The 18240-nt window shown below is 39.9% G+C and overlaps 1 protein-coding gene across 2 annotated transcripts in view; it reads left to right on the plus strand.

Moving 5' to 3' along the window:
• The window catches only part of PEX14 (peroxisomal biogenesis factor 14), a 2179090-nt gene that overhangs the window by 1166347 nt on the left and 994503 nt on the right, over positions 1 to 18240 (plus strand). For both annotated transcript variants that reach the window (XM_044063151.1, XM_044063152.1), the window contains one exon: positions 7831 to 7915. In XM_044063151.1, the coding sequence (XP_043919086.1) occupies positions 7831 to 7915 (85 nt within the window). The remainder of the gene's footprint in view (positions 1 to 7830; positions 7916 to 18240) is intronic.

Below are 18240 nucleotides of genomic sequence, written 5' to 3' on the forward strand. Positions count from 1 at the left end.
TTGCTAAGCCAGTGCCAAAACCCACTTGTCACTTGTTCAGTTTAGTAGTCAACAAGGTCAGTTACTTTCAACCAGACAACCATCACCAAACAGTTATACCCACTTTTATGTACAATTTAGATGCATGATTGTGATAAAAAGGGATCACAGTGTAATGCACTTCACCATTGTTGCAAGCAGTTGCCACAAACTAAAATATTTTATGTTGCTTCACATAATCACATTAATTCTACAAAGCCAAAATAATAAGCAAACAGCAGCAGGCAGCTAGTCATTTTTCTTCCACAGAACACAGCCACAGCAATTATTCCTACACTGTGCATTTCAGGTGTCCAGTTAAGTAGTCTGTCTTACTTATCAGAAAATCACTTTAGACCTTCAAAGACAGTGACTGTTTAAAGTGAGCAAAGATGAGATTAGTTATTGTCATCCTGCAAACCTAAACCTAGCAGTTAGTCATGACATCTGATGGCCATGTAATGTTATTTCACTTGCACAAGTCCACACAAAAAACACATTAAAGTGTTCCAATCCAAATTGTTCCACACAAATAACAAAGCCAGAAAAATATTACTCAAACTGTTTGGTTGATCAGTGTCAGCATTATTGTAAAAGCAGTAATAACGCATCTCATCTTCCCATTCCCATCATCCCAACCTCCCACACAAATTAAAAAGCCAGAAATATTGGCCAAAATATCTGGTTGATCACTGTCAGCATAGTAAAAATAATAATACTTCTCAACTTCTCACCATACTGTCCTCCATATCCCGACCTTCCATATCCCGACCTTCCACATTAATTAAAAAACCCAGAAATATTGGCCAAAACATCTGGTTGATTAATGCTAGCATTGTAAACAAAAAAAAAAAAAACTCTTATCTCAGTCACGCCGTTCCCCTCTTCCCAGCTGCCAACACAAATGACAGTTACTGTAAGCATTCATGTAACAGGTACCTCACTGATTCTGCAGCATCTCACTCCTCTCTGGTCCACCAGAAATTAGTTATGCTTATCCCTAAGTGATTACAGTTTCTTGGGATGACATCATACCTATACTTTGAATGTTGACTGATTCTTAGTGTACAACCGCAACGTTAAAATGTTAAAACAAATGTAACGCAACTTGAATAGCAAGTCATTTGGAGCCCCAGCCCCAATATTCTGGGCTCATTTTATTTTAAATTGCTAATACTAATTTACTACTACTAAATATTATTATTACCAATAATCTAACATGCTCCTCTGCTAACATCCATAAAGTAAGTGTCTCTTACCGACTTACACCTGTAACACAAAGTAATAATAGCTCCCCTTTCTCTCTCTTTCTGCCAGTTGGAGCTATTATCACAACTCCAACCTACCTTACTGTTTATCTTGTTCCTTGCTTTGCAAGTCTACCAAGACATCCTACTTAGTTCCCCCTCGCTTCTCTCGGGCTCACTCCGCTCCCCTACCCCCATTCCCACTCACCCCCACAATTTATAATTAACCATACACCATTCATACTCAAGTAACCAATCAGCATAATCCTCACTCTGTAAACCCATCCCACCTACTTCACTCAACAAACATCCCTATCAACTGTAATACAATCAGCCACAATCAGCCTTTACTAATCAGTCCCACTTTCTACAAGTGGAAACCCTTTCTCTTCTCCACAGCCTCTTCTGGTACCTCTGTACTCATTAAACACTGACTAATGCCACTAATAAATTTCACTGTACTACTACTTCCTCCTTCTCTCATACTACTTCTACATCTTACACCACTCCACCCCACTCACACACAACCAAAAACTACTTCTAGTACGTCCATCCAACTTCCCAAACATAACTTTTACTCCACAATTTCTCCTAGTCTTTACTCCACTAACGCATTATTATTCCTCAAACATATAGTCGTAGCACAGGTGCAGCAAATGTTACAAACTACACTCCCCATGATACAAATTAATACTAAACATAAGCTGCTACAAAAACACCTTTCAAATAGTACCTCCACACTTCCCCAATGTGGAGACATCCACTCCAACCCAGGACCCACTCTATCTGCCTTCCCCTCTCCCAAACTTCACAAATCCCTAAAACTTAGTACCATAAATACACCATCAGAAACAAAATCCCAGAATTCCATGCCTAGATAGCCCATTCCAGCCCCAACATAATTGCCATAACCGAGACATAGCTAATGCCATATATAAAAGACATTGAGTTCTTCCCTCCAAGTTTCTCCTCTTTAAGGTCAGACAGACCCTGCAAGAAAGGGGGAGAAGTTGCTTTTCTCTACCCTAACTCTCTCACCATCATCCCTTACCCAGACTCCATTTCCCAATTCTCAGCAGCTGAACTCATCATAGTACAGCTACAAATGAATGATTTCAAAAGTCTGTGCTTGATAGCCAGTTACATCCCACCTGGCAACAATGTGCCTATACTAGAAGAAATATTAGCCTGGACCTCAAACAATCTCCACAATGCAACTGTAATTCTAGATGTCAACATAAACTGGCTAGATCGTACAACTCCTCCTCCAAATGTTGCCATTAACCTCTATAACTTCACTCAGCTCATTACTAGTATAACCTGGCCTAGCAACAGTAATAAAAATGGATTTTAGTATCCAACTCCAATAAAATTACATTAGCAGGAACTCGACACTGCAATATCAGTGACCACCTGCCTGCCTGTATAACACATGCCATCTCCTCAAACTTACATGATCACCAATGCAAACCCTCCAGAATGCTAGCTAATTTCAACCCAACAAGCTTCAACAGTACATTAAGTAAAATTAATTGGAGCACTCTAAAATATTTGCCTCTAGATGAAGTAGTTGAATTTTTCAACTCAGCATTCCTCAGTATACTCAATAGAATGCCCCCCTCTGGAACAAGAGAATAAAAACAAATCATGCAATCTGGCTTTCTAGAGAAACAAAAAAGCTTATGAATACTAGAGACTGAGCATGGAAAATTGGCAGAATAGTAAAAACCCCATCGATCTCCAGCTATTCAAACAACTCCGTGATCAAGTAAAGCATTTAGTTATTAAAGACAACAAACAATACTACCTCCATCTACAAAACGACCACAACCATAGCCCAAAATCTTTCTGGAATTCAGTCTCTACTCTACTAAACCCTGGCACCAAAAGCAACCCTTGCCCAAACCCTGACAAAGCCCCTGCTGAATTAGCTACCCTCTTCAATTCCTACTTTATAGACACTATATCCAAACTTGCTTTCACCTGTTCTCAAACTACTCATAACAGCAACCCCATAGCAACACACCACTCCCCAGAAACCCTTCTCCCCAGACTTTCTCTTTCTCTCCTATTCCCACTTCCACTATTACTAAACTCCTGCTAAAACTCAAACCTGGTAGCACTGCCCCAGGTAGTTTACCCCCAGAATACCTACAGATGTCAGCCAAATCCATTAGCTACCCCATAAGTATTCTCATAAACAGATATATCCAAGAATCTTATGTACCATCCATTTGGAAGTAAGCCTACATCATACCCTTACACAAAGCCGGTAATAATTCAAAAATCTCAAATTTCCGCCTATTTCTAAAATAATGGAAAAATGTATTCAAATTCAACTTATGAATTATCTATCCCAAAACCAACTACTTTCCCCCACTCAACATGGCTTCTGTCCTGGCCACAGTACTATAACTGCTCTCCTCTGCTTCCTAGATACTGCTAACCACAATCGCAATGATGGTAAACTTGTCTCTGCGCTCTTTCTTGATCTCTCTAAGGCTTTCGACACCATCTCCCATTTTCTCCTTCTTCCCAAGCTCTCACACCTAGGCTTGTCCACTCCCATCCTTAACTGGTTTACCAGTTACCTCACAAACAGACAACAGTCCACCAAATGATTACACTCCTCCTCACCTTTTCTCATTACTTCCACCGGAGTTCCCCAGGGGTCCATTTTAAGACCCCTTCTGTTCAGTATTTTCATTAATGACTTTCACTCTGCTGTCACTCATGTATCTGTAGTTCAATACGCAGATGACTCAACTATTATCTGCTCTGGTACCTATGAAACCAAACTGCTGACCATTACCGAAACCTGGATAACAAATAATCACTTCGCCCTGAACCCAAATAAAACTACACTCCTGCTCTTTACGCCAAAAAAGCTACCACTATTAATAAATCAGAATTCATCATTTACTCCTCCAGCAAGACTGCCTTAAAGGTAGTTTCTCATACCAAGTTTCTTGGTGTAACCTTAGATGACAACTTAACCTTCGAACAACACATCCACAACAATATCAAAAAAACAAACCAAAAACCTGGTACCCTCTACCGACATAAACACTTTTTAAACTACTCTACTAGAAAAACACACACCCTAGCTTTTCTTCTACCTTCTTTCCTCTATGGTGTCCCCATTCTAACAAACATCCAGTCCTCATTAAAAACTAAAATGGATAGCTGCTATAACAAAATCACTAAGTTTGTGACTAGGGCAAAACGTTTTTCTCATCACTGCCACTCATTACAATCCCTGAACTGGCTAGAACTTCCACAACACCTCACATATATACAGCTATCTACAGCACACAAATGTATATATAAATCCTCCAAATGCCCAGCCCTTGCTTCACGTCCAACTCTTCATCAACCAAACTGACCTCTAAAATCTGAAAATCAATCACTTATCCAAGTTAAGAGACCAAAACTCCCTGCAGGTCAGTACCTCTACTCTTTCACTGTAGCTAAACTCTGGAATGCCCTGCCACCTCCTCTCTAGACCATTAATAGTGCCCCCTCATTCAAATAATCACTTCGCCAATGTCTCTCCTCTCATTGGCTATGCCCATGCACTATCCCCAGTTTCTCTGTACCTGATTCCTAACTCATCTCTCAGATACCCTTACTCTTCATCACTCTTCCTAAGTTAAGCGTTCACCCTTAAAAAACACAGTATACTTCATCTTGCCTCACATGGTTAAAAAAAAAAAAAAACACACACACACACACACATATATATATATATATATATATATATATATATATATATATATATATATATATATATATATAGGTTTACCTTTATAACCGCGATTTGCAGAAGGGCGCGTGCTCATATGAGCGACTCTAATCCATGAAACTAACAATGTCGACACACCTACATGTTTGAAAAACAGCAAATCAAACAGCAGATTCGCTGTTTTTCGAACATGAAAGTCGAAGGAAAAAAAAAAGCTGCGGCCCCCACACCCCCCCTACTTTATTATTCTAACTCCGAAATCATACTACAGTGGGGAAAGAAACCATTTCCCGATCCCCACTATAGTGCAATCCACCCCTGAATGTTGAATGTGCAATGAGCGAATCTCATTGTGCATTCGCTCATTGCACATTCGCACCTTTTTCCGTTCGGCGTTTGTATGTCTTGCAGACTGCCTTTTGGGTATGTGCAGTTCGCCCTTCTGCAAATCGCGGTTATAAAGGTAAACCTGTATGTATATATATGTGTGTGTGTGTGTAGTTACATAGTCTATTATGTAAAACAAAATTGTGTATGTGTTGATTATTATCTTTTGTTAAACTCTGATATACTAAATACGTTGCTATTTATCCAAGTATTTCATAAAATATAGTCGTATATTGTCAGTGTCGCTTCTGATTCTCATGTCGTTACTCCTGTATATTGTTATATGCTGTAATTAACTTTTGAAAGAAATTCTTATCATGTCTATTGTTTTTGGAGCTTTTCTCCCCGGGCCTCCACTGAAAATTGGCTCACACCAGCACAGTGGACTTTCCTGGTTAACAAAAGCAAATAAAATAATAATTCTTTATTTATTTACTTATTTTTTAGTGCAATAACTCCCACAACCATGGAGCCCTAGGCAATTGCCTAGTTTGCTATGCATAATATCAGCCCTGGTAATAATTATGCAACTGGTAACTCCATTTTTTTTATTCATAAAGTTAGTTAATTTATTGTAAACGAGTGTGTGTGTGTGTGTGTGGGGGGGGGGGGTACTACAAGTCATTTATTTGCTTTGACCAATTTTGATATGTTCAGAAACAGGCTCATCTGAGTAGCTGAAAACTAAATTCACTATCGGAACCTCATTGTTAGCAGTGTCTGTGTGGGTCAGCTGTTTAGTTTTTAATCAGCTGAATTTAGGCCAAAGTAAAACATACTTAGCCCTCCAGTATATTTAGAGTAACTTGAGTTACATTGGCAGAGCTGTAGTGCACTTGAGTTGCAACTTGTGTAATCCTGTTGTTAGCAGTTAACGTCTGACCAGCTACTTTGCAGATCAGCTCACACCTTTCAGTACCCCTAAGCCATTTTAGCAACAGTGATATCCTTGCAAATACGTACAGAGCAAATAAAAATCATTTGAACCATTAGTAAAATACAAAGCTGACTAACTAGTGTGTGTTAAAGTGGGATAGGTAATTATATTAGAAGTCCTTTGTAATATGTTATTAAAGGTCCAAAATTCCAGGTGCAAACATTTCAGCATAAGTGTCCATTGTAAAGTTCACATTTGACATGGATAAATAAAAAAAATGCTTAATGAAATCTTTGTTCAGATCAATGACTGGTCAAGCTGTGCCAGATACTTAGGCAGCAGTGAAGAATTTGTAGGAAAACAGCAGAAACTTAAGTCATACTTTGGATGAAGGAGGCAGATGCATTGTTTCCAAAAACTTTCTGATTTAGGAATTTCATTTCAAACAGCATTAGTAGTAGGCATTTCTTATTATGAAACTGCTGTGATACTGTTCCTACATATTCCTGTGCAGTGTCAAGTAATCAGTTGTAACTTCCTGCTATAGTTTTTATGTAATGTCAAATTTTAAACTTTAGAGAAGTTTTTAGCTTACATGGCATGATTATTGTAAACTTGGACTAAATATCCATCCCTTCCCTTCACTCGTGAAATGCTTTCATGGCATGTGTGTTTGATTTTTGACAAATCCATTACAAGCAGATTGTACTCCTAGACCAAACTTCATGAAGAGTGCCATTGTGTTCCACTGTACCAAACCACGTCATATTTGTCTGATACCTTTAGTGGTGGATACTTGTGTAGAAGCATGCCCACCTCTGTTATGGTGCTCAGTTTTGCATTGCACATTGTAGTGACTTGAAGTTGTGTTTGCTTATGCAGTAATTTTGCATAAATTGAGGTCTTTATAGCGTGTGAGTACAGCTGCTGATGATGTATATGCACCTGAACAGTGTGACTTTTTTGTTTATTTTAACTTTTGCCGGACTGAAGAGAGGGGTTTGAATGGTAGCTTCCAAGGAATTGGCAGAACATGGCATGCATTCACCTTCCTGTATGCCTCCTTGTATATTTCTAACATGTGTTTTGCTGTGGACTACTGCATGGTTCATTTAATAATTATCTGCCACATTTTTGTGACATAGAGCTTGCTTTACATGAATCTCTTCAAGACTCCTATGATTATGTGTCAAGGTCAACAACATAAGTTACCTTGTGCTCATGAGTTCTGGGGTATAACAAAGTGGCCTAGGTCTTCAGTGGTACTGATGGTCAGAAACATGGGATATGGGTTCCATTGACTTTGAAGTAATCAATTTATGAACCTTAGCCCAACAGTTTCCTTGTATTGATCTGAATGTTTAAAGGGTCAACATTTAGCATCTCTTTGTGTGTGTACATGTTACATGAATTTGAGTTACTTTCCATTGTGTGCTGTTTAACAATTTGTGTTCAGTAGAGGCTGTTTTCTTGGAGAAACAACTGAAATAGTAATTCTGAGCTAATACTGATCTGAGCTAATACTGATTAAGTCTTGTGTCTTTCCTACTTACTAGATTGCCACAGCTGTAAAGTTCTTGCAAAATCAGAGAGTCCGACAGAGCCCACTTGCAACAAGAAAGTCATTTTTGAAGAAGAAAGGCAAGTGGTCTTTACTTATTTGACTTATATTGTATAAAAAACATCTTTTTGTCTTGATGTGCTCAGGTACGCCAAGTGGCATAAAGTTACATCAATCATTGGCTCATGTTAGATCAGTTAAGATCAGCTTTTGGGTTACTGAAGCTTAGGTGCTGTACTCAATAAATGTCAGAGTCTTTCAATTGTCTTACATTCCCACAAATCTTAGTCTGCAAAGTTGACCCCCCCTCCTTTTGTTTTGTTGTAACATAACCTTTTAAAAAATTTTGAAACGGCTTTATTAAACTATCTGTTAATGGACCACAAGTGCCAGTATGACACAGTCATAGTCCATGGGGGTGTAAATGACTTGAGATGTACCTTTCTAGACTATATGGAATGAGACATCATGGAAGTCAGAATGTGTGTCCTGGGCTGGTATGAGCCTAGCATCGAGCAGCATTTTACCTTCTTCAAGGATGATGCCACAGTACGTACAATAGATGAACTGACGTTAATAATTGGCTTAGTTTCTGGTGTCATTCTAAGGGGGTTCAATATTTGTCAGCATTGAAGGAGGTAGTCAACAGACCACACTTCTTTGCTAGTGATGGTCTGCCCCTCTCCCGTGTGGGCTTTCAGATATTAGCAAAAACAGTATCCTCCCCCGTAGTGCCTTTTTTTTTTAGACAATGCCAAACTGAAAGCACTTCTGACTTAGCAAATCAAAACCAAAAAAATCTAAAGGTGTTACTGCTCAGTGCAAGGAGTCTAAACAAACTTCACTCTCTACAAGCTCTCCACAACCTAGAGAACACTGACATCTGTGCAGTAACTGTGACATGTTTAAAAACTGTGGAGAGCACATCAGTAGGGCAAGGTTGTAATGCCTTCCATAAATTTAGACTAGCTACTACGTAGACAGGGACTAGAGGTGGTGGTATCTTGATTTACATCAAAAATGTACCTTAAGGCTGGTCAGATGGGACAATGCACTTGAGCATCTCCACATTCAAATCACAATGGGCAAAATCCTGTACCACTTCCTTGCAAGCTGTAGGTCTGCCTCTATAACCCATAAGATGTATTTAAGTTTATTGGAAGCACTCACCATCCAACCAAATACCATAGTCATGGGTGACTTTAATTACTCCACTATTAAATGGGAAATCATATACAACACCAAACATGTAGGCACAGAGATTCTTGGATTTTGTAAATATAAACCGTCTGGACTAGACTGTCAGTGTACACTGACAAGGGGTGCAAACATATTGGATCTGGTCCTCACTAATCTCAGAGAGTGCTGCACACCCCATAGTATAAGGTCTTCTCTGGTAAGGACAGACCACAACACTGTATTCTTTGTAGTAAAAGTAAAACCTGGAACCCTAGCTAACCATGGTATTTTCAGGAACTACTCTAAGGATAACTAATTACGTGATAACCTGGCAAAATTTCAAGCCCCATAAATCCCAAGAACACTGCTGTCTATATGGAATTGTCGCAGAAAACCTGTGCAGGCATGTTAATAGCTGCATGCAGGTAGCTGTATCCACCAGGATGAAGTACAGAACTAACTCAGAAAACAAGCCACCCTGGTGGAATCACAAAATCAATAGGCTGTATAACAGATGGAAGAACATCATGGCAGAAATTAAGATGTGTTGCACCCAGCAGGATAAAAGCACTCCCATCAAATTAAACAAACAACTCAGAGGACAGATAGTCTACTGAAGCCAAATTTGAGTCATATTTGGCCTCTCAGGCGAAGGACAACCAGAGTGCATTCTTTAACTATGTCCATAATCTCAAAGGCGATATGCAATTGCGTGCAAAGCTCACTGTTAAGGGAGCCAGCTGTACTGAGCCAGAAAGTATAGCAAACCTCCTGGCAGACAAATTCAACTCTAACGTTAGTGCCCCCCACACACACACACACACACACACACACACACACACACACACACAGGAAATACCATCAAATATAACTCTTCCTACTGTCCCTAGGAAACAGGTCCTCAATGCTCTAAGACCATGAATACTGCACTGATGGACCTTCTAAATGGCATGAAACATGACCTACCAGGCTCTCTGGGATTGCTGTTTAACTGTAGCCTCTAAACAGGCTTCATGCCTCGTGAATAGAAAACAGTAACAGTCATCCATCTGCACAAAGGTGGGACATCTACAGACCCGCGAAGCTCCATACCGATAAGTCTGATTAGTCTCATATGCAAAGCCATAGAAAGAATTGTCATGGAAATGGTTAATAATGACAGGAAATGTCTGAATGCTGACCCCTACTCAGTTTGAATTTGTCAAGGGCAGGTTATACCTACTCAACCTGATGGATTTTTCTGAGAGGGTCACCAAAGCAATGGATGAGGGCAAAATGATACACTCTGCCTACTTTGACTTGGTCAAGGCATTTGACACAATACTCAAGTCGGGCATTGCTTACAAACTCAAGAGGCTAGGTATAAACCCTTGTGTCACCTGGTAAATAGCCAGATGGCTCACAGACAGTACCCAGGAAGTTAGAATTGCACAGTCCACCTCTATGAAGAGGCCATTCACAAGCAGATTCCTTTAGGGATCAGTCCTGGGACCTCTCCTTTTTGGCATTTATATCTCTGTAGTCAAGGCAAATGTAAAGGGCCACTGGCTGATTAAAATTAGCACCGGTCATAGAATCCTGCACTGACACTAATGTTCTCCAGGAAGGGCTGATACAGACAAATAACTTGTATCTGAACCATAGGTTAAAACAAAATGCCAAGAAATGCATCCCTAAGAGTTGACCTAATAGGGAGTTGAGTGCACACATAGATAGTAATCTTACTTTTGATCATTACTTGTCTACAGTACTGAGGAAATCATTCTGTGTTGTGCAACTTATAAACAATGGTATGGCATCTATTTCCAAGGAAGTCATTACATTTTAATATGCATCGGACCTATCACTGATTACAGTAACCCCCTTTGGTATGTACTTAACCAGGCACATCGAACAATTAGAATGTCCACAGAGTTTCTTCACTAAAAGAATAGAGGGTGTAAGTAATATGTGTATGCAGACTGCCTCAAAGCCCTATCCCTGTATTCCATCTCCCACAGGCTGTTGAGGGCAGATCTCAGCCTGGCATACAAGGCATTGTCAGACCCCACCCTGATGAACCTCCTGTGTACCTGCAAAAGAGACAGCACCAGAATTGTCCATTCTAAAGACTTAAACCTTGCCTGTGAAGTAATAATGACCTGCTGGAGAGAGAGGTATGTATTCCAGAGACTACCCCTTCTCTGGAACAGGCTCACCATCCACGTTCATGGGTTCATAGGAGATTATTAGGCTAACGGCTTAAGAGCCTTTACAAGCCTAGCTGTTATTACCAGAATTTTACCTGATTTTCAATTCCTAAGGCCTAGCTTAGGCTTGTGTCTATGCCTTTGAGTATTTTAAGACTGTCCTTGTCCATAAAGGACATAAGTGACACCCCAAGAGTGAATTTACAATTTCCTATTCATTGATCCAAACTGTGTTTGAAGAGGGTCAGGGAAGGGCTCTGCTTTACGTGATTAGTAAGCCTGTTCCAGAGAAGGGATAATCTCTGAGACATATCTGTCTCTCCAGCATGTCTTGTTCATGTCACACACCAGGTTTAGATTCCCTAGTTTGGGTGATACTCATGCAGTTTGTCTTGCAAATGTGTAACAGTTCCATCAGGGCTGGATTTGTAAGTGCCTTGAAGGTTAGGCAGAGATCACACCTTAATAGTCTGTAAGAGACAGGGAAAAGGGATAGGGTTTTGAGGCTGTCTGCATAGGACATGTTGTTTATACCCTGTATTCTTTGTAAGGAACCTCTGGTTCCACTCCAGTTGTTGCAAGTGCCTGGTCAAGCACATACCAAAAGGTGCATTGTACTTGATGGTTGGTCTAATGAGGGCTGAGTACAGTAGGAGTATACCTTCCTTGGATCTGGATGCCATGCCTTTATTTATAAGCTGTGTCTGTTAGAAGAACTTCCTGACCACTGTGGACACATGTCAGTTAAAGTTCAGGATACTATCTATCTCTGTACCTAAACCTCTCCCTTCTGAGTCCACTCTTGGGGGTGTGCTATTAATGCAGGGGTATTTGACTTCATAAAGGGTATGATTATGCATTTGTTGGCATTTATTTTTAGGCCATGGCTCTGGCATTAATCATTTTCCGAGTCAGACCCTTCTGAAGGATATCTACGTCATTGGAAGATTCAGTGATTGCCCCCAACTTGTAGTAATCAGCAAACTTAGTCAGCCAAAGGCCTACTACATTAGACTTGACTTTAGAGAAGTATATTCCAAACAGAGAAGGCCCAGGACTGAGCCCTGTGGCACACCACAGGTAACTAGCCTCTTTCTGGATCTGTATTCAGCCACTCTAACATCATGTGTCCTATCTATGAGCCATTTGGTGATGTAAGGATTTATGCCCACTTTTGTGAGCTTATCTATAATACCTGAGTGGCGAAGTGTCTCATATGCCTTAGCCAGATCGAGGTAGGCAGTATGCACAGTTTTACCCTTACCCATGGTACTAGTGACTTTCTCAGAGAAGTCCACCAGATTGAACAGGCATGATCTGCCTGTGACAAAGCCGAACTGGGTTTTGTCTAGTGTTTGGAGGTTTCTTTTATGTATCAGGTCCATAATTATTCTTTCCATGGCCTTGCATATAAGACTACTCAGACTTATGGATCTCTAATTTCTGGGTCTGTTGATGGACCCCCATTATCCAGAGGGATGACTGAAGCTGTGGTTAAATAGAAATCCTAATGAGTCTGAGTGTATTTGATGCCATCCATGACTAATTCCACACATTGACGGATGTTGCCCTTAAGATTGCTGACATGGCTGAAAAATGCTATATGGTTATCCTTAGCTTGGGAGGCTTTTTTTGTCTCAAAATTTGCTTTTGAAGACTTGACTGGTCCCCTGATTTGCTTGTTTAGGCTAATGAGGGAGTTTTTGCTCCATTTTCCCATTCTGTCTTACTTCTAGACAAGATGCTGTTTCTTTTCTTGTACAACCTACTTAAACCAGGTGTCCACCAGGGTGGCTTATTTCAATCTGGTATTGATGTTTCTATCTAGTTGTTTATATAGTCTTACAGGCTTTTTTGTACACCTCCACATAGGTGTCTGTGTTTTCTGGGTTTGCGGGAGCTTGAAAACTAGCTATGCCATCACTTAATAGGAGGTAATTTACCTTAAAAAAATTCTTAAAGGTTTTGGGGTTAGGTGGGAGTTCTAGTTTTATATCTATTTCCAGGGAGATGACTTTGTGATCTGATCTGACCACTGAGGACATCACACTTGGGACGGGGTTGCAACCCTCTCCCATATTTGTGAGTACCAGATTTAGGATATTTGTAACCAGAGTGGAAGTGCAGACTAGCTGCTCCAGGGCATTTGCATTGACAAAGTCTGGAAATCTTTGAGCTTGCATATTTGTGGTCATATATGGTTCACAGTTAATGGAGGGGTAGTTGAAATCAACCATGAATATGGTATTAGGTTAAATGGTAAGTGATTCTAATAAATTCACGTATGACGTATGGGTTTTCTGGTTCATGCTGGGGAACCTGTAGCTAGCACAGATATAGTAATGGATTTTTCCTGTGGTTAGTTGAACACAGAGTAGCTCAAGCATGTCATATTGTTTGACCAGTATTGAGTTGTGCTTTATCCTTTATGTTGATGGATACATCTCCACTTCCACCTTTTGCCCTTTCATGTGCGGTGGGTGATCGGAATGTGTGAAAGGCATTATAACCATGCATTGCTGGGGTGCTTTCTGTGCCTTTGAACTATGTTTCAGTAACTGTACACGTGGAGAGTGCTTCCAGGGAGTTTCATTTCTTGTTAAGACTCCAAGCATTGAGCTGTAATACTTTTAGCTTATACTGAATAAAATTTGCTTTGTTGGAAGGTTTGTCTGTTTGTGAATGCCTAAAAAAGGCATTATAGGGGGTGGATAATGTTTTGGCCAATATCCAAAAGTCTAGCGGTGACAGGTGAAGACCATCCCTGGCAAAGTATCATGGCCTGTCTAATCTTGTTCTGCCAGGCTGACACATATTGGACCCCTTTGGTATGACGCCATTAGCTAAAGCAATTATTAAAGTTAGCCATTTTCTGTTAGTATTGTATGATCAACTTTGGAGATGGTAGAATGCTGCTCAATGCTAGGCACATATCTGCCTGTGACGCATATTCTTGAGAGTCTCTCTTCATATAGTCCAGGGAGATGCATCTCATATCATTTACGCCCATGTGGACTATGACTGAGTCATACTGGTACTTAGGGTTTAGTGACTTGAGTGCTTGCATGACCTGGTGAATCCTGGGCCCTCACAGGCAAATAACTGTAACCTTCTACTTTTCCAGTTGGTGAGAGGGACATCAGTGTGTCTCACAATGGCGTCTCATATGACCAAAATATTTTTGTGTGGTGTTGCACCTTATAGGCTTGGTAGTTGAGATACAATGACATGTGGTTTTATGTGTAGTGGTGGGAGTTGCCTTTTTTTGTATGCAGGCAGAGTTTCTAAGGACTGCACCTCAGGGGCCTTTGAGGTTTGGGTAAGTTACATGTGAGCACTTTTGCATATGTGGGTCCATGTGTCTAATCTTGTGTAAGCATGGTGAGTGTTGTGTGTGTGTCGATGACAACCCGTTTAACGTTTTTGTATCTGTGAGAGTCTTACCTCCAGTGACATTGTACTATATCTGCACGTACAGTATACGTCTGTTTCCAAATTAAGTGGTTGTTAGGGTACCTATGGCAATTGCTACATTGCCTCACGAAACTGGTTCTTAGATCTAGGGATTTGCATAGATAATTTATAATGGCTGTGGATTGGTTAATGTGCATTTTAAATTTCTGAGCAAAAGCCTGTCTATTTCTGTCTGAAGAAGAACTGTGAGTTTGAAAGCCCTTACTGTGTTTTTTGCTGCAAATAAAAGTGTAGTCGTTTTAAGCCCTAGTGGTGGAATTTTTCATTCTCTACTGTTTGCTATTTTGGAATTATTGGAAAGTTCTAGCTTCATCTTGGTGATAGGCCACTTTTTACTTGCGATTGATATATGTATACACACGCACATATGTATATATACTGGATACTACTAACTGTTGGTGTTCTGCGAAGCAAATGCAAACCTTATATAGAAGCAGAAGAAAACAAGTTTTTAAGTAGGTATCTCACAGGCCGGTCAGGTGAGCACACTAAGCTTTCCACCAGCAGCTTAGATAGGTGAAATCAATCCTCTCCTACCACAAGAGTGCAGACTTTAGCTCTCGTAAAGTAAAATGGCTGGTTTGGAGGCCAAATGTTAGTGAACAACACAAATTGATGCCTAAAAGAATTGAAAACTGCAGAGGCAATGTATTTAGAGTACTACAATTGCAGAACAGGACCCCTTACAGAAGTGGAAAATTGCAACTTAAAACTGTAAGCAAGTGCATAGGTTCATAGGTAGGTACTAGGCTATCGGCCTACATAAGCCTAGCCAACAAGGTTCCCTGGCTTACGCCACCCAAGAAAGTTATTTTCCTGTGCCACTGTCGAGCAGAGACACAGAAGTGATCCCCGGGGTGTATTTCCTATTTCCCATCCACTCATCAAGATTTTTCTTGAAGAGTGCTAATGAAGAACTTTGCCTGACATACAGGGAAAATAATAAATAATACGACATATTTGAAGCAGATTTCCTCCTTAACACATTTCAAGTGTATCTTGGACAATTGGATGGGGAACAGGAAATTCATCCCTGGTTTGGCATCTATGTCTCTACTGGACACAGGCAGACTGTATATTGTTCATCTCCCAAGCCCCTATTTACTTATCAAGGGTACAAGAACTTGTCAGAAATTTGGGGTGCATGGCTATGCTTAAAAAGGTCATTGTGGTCTTTAGCCTAGTACACAACTATGAACCTGTAAGTCATAGGCAACCATACATTAATATAAAATGAAACAAACCATATTAGCACGTTTGCAGTTGCATACATGATCTACCACGTGTTCTTTTTATAACTACCATCAATCCAGCATTACAGAAGTTGCTCAATACTTGCCTTCCTTAAACCTCACGCCTCTTCCTGAACATTAATCTACATGCACTGTTCCCTCAATTTCCATTTATTTCTATGTAATTTACTCCTTCCATTTTCAAAAGGTCCCACTTCCACTTATTTTCTCTCTCTTACAATATTCAGTACTTCAAATATAGTTGGTGTAGACTTTTATTTACATTTTCTAGTAGTTATTTTTTGGCTGCCACCAGAATTAAACTTAAAAAGGCGTTGCTATGTCTAGGAAATGTAGATCCTGTGTGTCAGCTCAAAATAATAATTTCCTTAGTTGCACTCATTTGCTCACCTAATATTTCTGACAGATTACTGTAGGGAATTTTCAAAGTCTGCCATTTCATTACACTCCCAGAACATATGTTCCCAGTCACCTCTTTCTTTCCCATCACATCTCCAACATTTGCAGTCTGCCTCAGGAAAAAATTATTTGGAGCTTGCTTTGGGTATAAAAATACATATGCAAACAATTTCAAGCAAAATTGTAAACCTTCTAGACTTTGTTGCATACTTGGGAGCCATACGTATGTCCTGACATTGTTTTCTTGTAAATTGCATCTCCATTCTCTCTTCCTAATCTTTTCTAACCTCCTTTGACTGATTCTTATAATTACTGTGTGATATATTATACAGCCTACTAATTATCCCTTTATTACGCAGCTTCTGTTCTACAGTGGATATAAAAGGTGTACACACCCCTGTTAAAATGCCAGGTATTTGTGATATAAAAAATGAGATTGCAATAAATTAATTTAAAACTTTCCCCACCTTTAATGTGACCTATAACCTGTACAATTCAATTAAAAAACAAACAAATCTGATGGGGAAAAATATAAAAAATAAAAAACATACAATAAGCTGGTTGCATAAGTGTGCACACCCTTAAACTAGTATTTTGTTGAAGCGCCTTTTGATTTAATTACAGCATTCAGTCGTCTTGGGGACACACCTGCCATCAATTAAAGAGACTCTGATTAACCCAAATAAAGTTCAGCTGTCCTAGTAGGATTTTCCTGACATTTACTCAGTTGCCTGCTACAACAAAAGCCATGGTTCACAGAGTGCTTACAAAGCATCAAAGGGATCTCATTGTTGAAAGGTACCAGTCAGGAGAAGTGTACAAACAATTTCCACAGCAGTGGCTATACCATAGAAGACAGTGAAGACAGTCATCAAAAAGTGGAGAAAATATGGGACAACAGTGAGTTTGCAAAGAACTGCACGTCCCTCCAAAATTGATGAAAAGATAAGACGAAAACTGGTCAGAGAGGCTGCCAAGAGACCTACAGCAACACTGAAGGAGTTGCAGTAATTTCTGGCAAGTACTGGTTGTGTACTATATGTGACAACAGTCTGTCATATTCTCTATATGTCTGGGTTATGGGGTAGGGTTGCAAGACGGAAGCCTTTTCTTATACAGAAAAGCACCCAGCGCCGGCTAAAATTTGCAAAACAATACAGCAAGTCTCTCAAAAGCATGTGGAAAAATGTGTTATGGTCTGATGAGACCAAGGTTGAACTTTTTGATCACAATTCCAAAAGGTACGTTTGGCGCAAAAACAACACTTCGCATCACCAAAAGAACACCATCCCCATGGTGAAGCATGGTAGTGGCAGTATCATGCTTTGGGGTTGCTTTTCTTCAGCTGGAACTGGGACTTTTTAGTCAAGGTGGAGGGAATTATGAACAGTTCCAAATACCAGTCACTTTTGGCCCAAAACCTTCAGCTGTCTGCTAGAAAGCTGAAGATGAAGAGGAATTTCACCTTTCAACATGACAGTGACACCAAGTATACATCAACATCAACAAAAGAATGGATTCACCAGAAGAAAATTAACATTTTGGAATGGCCCACCCAGAGCCCAGACCTAAATCCAATACAAAATCTGTGGGGTGACCTGAAGAGGGCTGTGCACAAGAGATACCCTCGCAATCTGACAGATTTGCAAGGAAGAGTGGCTGAATATTGTCAAGTCAAGATGTGCCTTGCTGATAGACTCCTACCCAAGAAGACTGAATGCTGTAATTAAATCAAAAGGTGGTTCAACAAAGTATTAGTTTTAAGTTTGTGCACACTTATGCAACCAGCTTATTGTACGTTTTTTGTATTTTTTTTAATTTTTTTTCCCTAACAGATTTGTTTGTTTTTCAATTGAATTGTACAGGTTATAGGTCGCATTAAAGGTGGGAAAAGTTTTTTATATCACAAAA

This window comes from Protopterus annectens, chromosome 2.part1 (assembly GCF_019279795.1).
Source record: "Protopterus annectens isolate FY-2018-M chromosome 2.part1, PAN1.0, whole genome shotgun sequence".
NCBI lineage: Eukaryota > Metazoa > Chordata > Ceratodontiformes > Protopteridae > Protopterus > Protopterus annectens.